Source organism: Apteryx rowi, unplaced genomic scaffold (genome assembly GCF_003343035.1).
Source record: "Apteryx rowi isolate R43461 unplaced genomic scaffold, aptRow1 scaffold_1500, whole genome shotgun sequence".
Classification (NCBI taxonomy): Eukaryota; Metazoa; Chordata; class Aves; order Apterygiformes; family Apterygidae; genus Apteryx; species Apteryx rowi.
The window spans coordinates 2,228-8,454 of record NW_020447754.1 but is presented as its reverse complement, the minus strand read 5'-3'; the positions used below and the strand labels follow the sequence as shown (position 1 = coordinate 8,454).

The 6,227-nt window shown below is 52.4% G+C and overlaps 1 gene segment (V, D, J or C); it reads left to right on the top strand.

Moving 5' to 3' along the window:
- Positions 1-2,248: 2,248 nt before the first annotated feature.
- LOC112962619 lies at positions 2,249-4,621 on the top strand. The segment is given in 2 exon segments: positions 2,249-2,265; positions 2,628-4,621. A coding segment is annotated over 1 exon segment (330 nt).
- The last annotated feature ends 1,606 nt before the right edge of the window (positions 4,622-6,227 follow it).

Here is a 6,227-nt window from a genome sequence, read left to right as displayed (position 1 = left end):
GATTCTGTGATTCTGTGATTCTGTGACCTCCTGAGACATTCCCTGGGCCAAGGTTTCTCTCCTGATCACCATTCTTGCCCACCACTGTCTCCAGGGACATACTGGTGCCATATTGAGCATGTGCATGTGCCTCCCTCTGTGTATTTACTAAAGGAAATACACCATGAATTCCACAGACAAAACCATTCTTAACAGCACTGCTCAGTCCGCTGAGGGCTTCCTTTTTAATCACCCAGACAACCTGTTTGACTTGCAGATTTGTCTTTCAGATTCCAGCAGAACAACTTGCAGTCAAAAGAGGAAAACAGGATTCCCTCATCAGTCATTTCTGGAGCTCGTTGGGAGAGAAGAAAAGTCAGAGTTAGGGAATTTGTCAAGAAGAATGATCCAGGAAGGACAAAATTAGGCCTTCTATTCTGAATGAGATTATTTGATGTTTACACTCATCCTGAGGTACACTGAGGACCTTCCCTGAAGGATTGAAAAGGCAACTTGCAACTGTCCTAGGTTTCAGGATTTCYCTTTCCTTTAGTTCTGAGGGCTCTGGCTGACACATGTGTGAATGATTTTATCCATAGTGTCTTTCTGGTTTGTTTGGTTTTGTCCAAGTGCTTTTTTCCCAGATCTGAGAATGTAATGGGAGCAAGAGCTTCTGAGCAGGTGTGTTTGCAGCTCCAGAATCTTGGAGATCCAAAGCAGGAGCACAGGTAAGTGGTAGAGGAGATAAAGTGATTGCTTGAGCTCTCAACACCTGTTTATCATTGCTCCCATGTCTGCAGATGCCCTTTCTCAGGCACAGGCAGAGGCCTATCGGCCCCCTTGCAGGAAAGGTTTCAGTCTCTCACCCTTACCTGCCACATCTCTTCCACATACTGTAGAAGTAAAAGACAATCAACAATAGTGACTAAGACTAACTCCTTTTTTTGTTGTTGTTTTTGTTTTACTAATCAGTATCTTAAGATAGAACAAAGAAAGAACCCTTGAGCTTTTTATGTATATACGCTCCAACTCCTGCCTGGTTTGCCAGGAATTCAAACTGGATAGAACCAGCTAGAAGTTGCAGAGTTTTCCTGTGGAAAATTCCATTCTCTTTGTTCTTTACCTTGTATATACAGCCAATCAAGGGAGTGTTAGATAATAACTATATCAATACCAACCAAAGAAATGTATATAAGTCATTTACTTGTGCTAATCAGGGAAGCCTCTGCCTGATCTGTGCGTTGGACATGCTTCCCCTGCAGCTGCCAGCATGGGTGTGTGAGAATAAAGGCTTTCTCCGAAACAAATTACTACAAGTAGAGTTTTCCTATGACAATACCCATCACCCATCTTGGTTGGTCTTCCCCACGAAAATCTATCCTGGCCCCTGGTGTACACACATGTGCATATATGTGCATGGAGCCAGAAGAAACAATATAGAGAAGATGCATAAGGAGAGCATGCTGTTTGCTTGGGAGAGGTCACTGGGTTTCCTGGGCAAATGTGGAGAGCAGGAAGCAGGCTGGAGGGTACAGGATAGAGAGCCATGGGGTGCTATAGGGAAGATTATGTGAAATGGCTGCATGTGTTTGTGGGGGAGGAGGCATTCCCCATGATTTCTGTTGATGCTGATGGCAGAGGACAGGGAGTTAGGCCAGGGCAGGCAGGGAGGGTTAGTGCAGGGCATGGGGAGGGTCCTGTGAGGGGACGCTGCAGACTGACAGCCCATCCCTGGGGCCAGCCCGAGCTGGGTCTGGCYGAGGCCCCCACTGGGCTGCAGATAGAGCAGGGCACTCCAAGCCTCTGCTTTGCTCCTGGCCATCTCCCATGTCTCCATGGCTCCCCACCACCCACAGCCCCTCACCCTGCTCTCCTTCCCAGAGCAGCCACTGAGCAGGYGGACAGTTTTTCCCCATTGCCTTGGAAGCTTTGCCCAGGATTCATCTTTTAAAGGTCTATGCAGGGCTAGAGAGCCAGGAAACCCTCACAGCTGTTCTGYGAGAAAAGGGAAAGGAGCCGTGGCCTTCTGGGGGCGCCACAGTCTTCTGCTAATGAACCTGCCCCGTGTCCACAAGGGAAGCTCTGCCTCCCCTTCTCCTCCCACAAAGGGGCCATGTCAGCAGGGGGCCAAGTCATGGGGAGGGTCTGAGCACAGTTCAGCTCTGCTCCTCTCCACCTCCCACCGGGGCTCCTTTGTCCTCAACCAGCCCCTGGCCTGGTAGGGAATGATGCCACCCAGGATGGTGCCTTGGTTCCTGGCCTTGTCCTTCTCAGCGGTGCCGACAGGTGAGAGCCAGCAGGGCTGGGGCTGGGTGGTCTGGAGATGTCAGCRGGCAGCCATTCCCTGTCCTGTAGCCCAACTTCTCCTGGTCCTATGCTGGGCATGCTCTCCCATGCACAGTGCCTTTTTCGCTGGGGTACAAGGTGCTGCGGCAGGGAGAGGAAGCTTCTCCAAGATGGAGAATATTTCGGAAGAGGGTTGAAAACATCCCTGAGGAGGGCAGCCTTGAGATTTTTGGGGGCCAGTGGTTTCCCGGGATAGGGGGCAGATTGTGGCTTTCCATGTCCCTGGGAAGGGAACCCTGGCTCACAAACCTTCTCCCACTATGTGCAAACACTGCCCTGCTCCCTCCACTCTCTGTCCTCAGGGATGCAGGCCCAGGTGCGGCTGGTGGAGGCTGGTGGAGGGCTGCAAGAGTTCGGGGACTCCGTGCAACTCTCCTGCCATGGATCCGGCTTCACCTTCAAGGACTTTGACATATGCTGGTACCGTCAGGCACCAGGTTCCAGCCTCGAGTGGGTCTCCTACATCAGCAGCCCCTTGGGTAGTACAGAGAAATACAGTGCTGCAGTGGAGGGTCGAGCCACTGTCTTCCGGAACAATTCCCAGGCCAAGGTGTATCTGACCTTGCACAACCTGCAGTTCCAGGACTCTGCCCAATATTTCTGTGCCAGGGAGCCTTCCCACAGCCTGCAGTAGCTGGCAGAAGCATGACAAAAACTTCCTTTTTCTCCACAGGAGCTGAGTTTTTCGGATCCCAGCTCTCCTGTGTGCTTCTTCACATGCCCTCTTCCCCTTGTTCTGCTGGTAACCACTCCCCTTGGCTCTCCCCTGCCCAGATGCTGCCCCTGCCACCTTGCTCAGATTTCCCCCCTGCAACCTCCACCCATCTGTCCCCAGGAGTGCCTAGGCCAGGCTGTGTCACCTCTGACTGCAGTTGCCCCCCAAGTCCAGTGGCTTAAGGTTGGAAGWTCCTGCTCTGCAGTATCCAAGTACCTGAGAATCTCCTCATTTGAATTCCCATGGCAGAGTCCCCATGCAGCTCTCTAGGCCATTTCTTGCCCTGATCACATTCAGCTTCTCCTGCTGCTGTGGCTAGGCCATGGGGAGTCTGTGGGTGTGGCGACTGGGGAGCCCKCCCAGAGCCCTACAGGGTCAGATCAGCAGTCCCTCTGACAGCTGCACTGTGCCCTGCAGTGGAGTTAGGAGAGCAGGAGGGCCTGGCACCTTTCTGTGTCCATTCCCCTGGATTTGGGAAACCCCCATCATTGCATCTGTCCTCTCCTTACCCCAACTTCTCCTGTTCGGAYTGTAGAAGCCCTGAGGGAGTACGGGATGGGGAGGGGTTGGGGAAAATTCTATCTTCCCCATGCTCTTACACCTGCTCCTCAGGGTCTCTCGCTTTGCACTGGTCCCATCAGTTTGCTCACAGGGCCATGTGAGGACAAGGGCAAGACTGGACACATAACGGCATAGCTCCATTTGCTTTGGAGAGGTCCCCGCATTTTCTGCATGGGTGAAGTGCTGTTCTGGGTACAGAAAAAAGTGTTCCTCCCCACCAGCTGAGCAGGTTCAAAGGGTTCCATTCCCTGGTACAGAAAACACCCACTCTGAAGGAAACTCAGAAACAGCTGAGAGTCTGCCAGGGCTCTAGTGTGAGGGAAATGGGCTGTCTGCCTCATGGGAGCCTTTGTTCCTCATGCCAGGAAAGCTTCTTAGTTGATCRCCATCCGCCTGCTCACCAGATACTGGGATTTCACCCTCCCTGATGTGCTATGCAATCTCCCTCCCATCTGGGAGCCAGGGCTGAAGGTTGCTTTGTGCCACCCCCAGATGTGCAGCATGGCCTCTTGTCCCACCAGCCCAGAGCAGCACGGGAAGAACCACATTCAGGACTTTTCCCAAAACATCCCTACACACCCCCAGCCCAGCTGGGTCCCCACCCATTTCTCTCTAGCTGTCCTCTGCCTACTTGGGGCACCTGCAGAGCTGGCATGGCTAGAGGAGCACCTGGCCATGCTGAAAGCTTTCCTAACTGTTCTTTGCTCCTGCCATGGTGCCTGCCTGGGAAGGGAATGTGGGAGCCTGTGATTAATCAATGTCATTTGGGAAGAGATGTGCATTGTCCATGTTGGCAGGACCTTCCCCTTCTGCAGACAGGTTGGAGATGGGGTAAGGGGTGTCAGTGCCTGTGGACCAGGCACCATCTGCAATCTCCTCTTGGCGGGACAGGATTGTGCTCTTTTGTCCAACGCTCACGCATGCTCCATGTCTTTCCAGGTACTTTTTCCCAGGCACACTTGGTGGCATCAGGTCCCAAGGAAGGGAAAGTCTCCAGATCTCTAACACTCACCTGTACTGTCTCCACCATTTCTGTTTRCAATGGCAATAAAAGTTGGCACTGGCTCTGTCAGACTCCTGGTAGACATATAGCATGATCTGTATTGGGTAATAGCTTCATCCACTACACCCCAACCTTCCAAGGCTGCAGCACCATTTCTGCAGACCAGGCCAAGAACAAGGTCTCCCTTCACCTGCACACCCTGACACCCACTGACACTGCCACCTACTTCTGTGCTAGCTATAGTGGCACTGACGCAAGGAAGAACAGCATGAAAAGGGAATGGGCTTTTGTGGTGACAGGCTCTTAGGGAGCGACAGGAGCCTGCCAGAAAGGGTCCCTCAGGAGTCAGGAAGGGATGTGGTTGTGGAGAACAGGCTGGATTTGCTCTTGGCCTTGTATTCTATTGCAGAAGGAAGAAAAAGCTGGTTGAGTAGTTACATTTTGGGGGGGAAGGAAATGCTTGTATACCTCCCTGCACTGCCCTGCATGGTGCCTCAAACTTGCTGGGACAAGGCAAGGATGGGTGGAGAGGGGCTGGCACTTTCCCTGGCCATAGTGGGAGAGTAACAGGGTGACCGAGCTGTTCCAGGAAGGAAGGTGCTGAGCCCTGTCCTTTTGGGCATCAATCACCACCTTGAGACAGCAATAAAAAACACTTGAAGTTCACCAAGGAGTTGTGCCCAATTCTGCAGCTGAGGCTGCTCAACCCCTCACATAGTAACAGACTCCCACTCGCCTGCACTATCTCTGGAGATGCTGTGGCAGTGCAAACTACTTCTGGCCTGGGGGAGGATCACAATACTTGGGAAGTCTCTGTTCATACAAGGCCTGCACACTCCCCTCCCCCTCCTTACAAGGTCAAGGCACCAACTATGCAGGGTTATCCAGGGATGAGAGCTCCCTGCAGCTGCACCTGCTGATACCCTCACACACCACCAACAACTTCTGTGGCAGCCACCGTGACATTGTGAGGGCAGTACCAGATGGGGAATGTTAAACTGCAGACTGGCCCCTTTGGTTTCTGAGAATAATCACAAAGGAGCACTTTCGTAGGATGCCATTCTCCCATTTGGGCAGGGGTGGGTGAAGGCTGTGGCAGGTGGAGAAGACTATGATGTCTTATCTATGGGGCTTATGGCTTGAGAAGAAGAGAAACAGTACCAGAATTTAAAGGGAAATTAGGCAGTAACAAGCAATCTGTCTGAGCAGTCTGCTCACCTGCAGCATTTGGAAACCCTTGCATACCCTGTTGATATGATGGGGCAGGATACAGCAGCATCCTTGGACCTGCTGTGGATCCATGCAGTTATCTCCTGCACTGCACCAAGACACTGGGCATGGCCCCCCCTTCCAGGACCACATTTTCTCCTCTGCAGATGAAGCAAGATGTACCCAGTGTTGTGTGCCCAGGCATCTGCCAATGCTACCCCCTGCCTGCACTGCATGCACAACTGTTCCCAAATGACACTTGTGAAATTTAGGGCCTGTGTGGGACAAGGGCTCATAGTCTCTCGCCTCACTTGTGTTGTGAATAGAGAACCACCCTCCACTGATATGTTTGTGGGGCACCGGCACAAGTAGAAACCAGGAGAGACCCAGGAGTGGATGGCTGCAGTTTTTGGA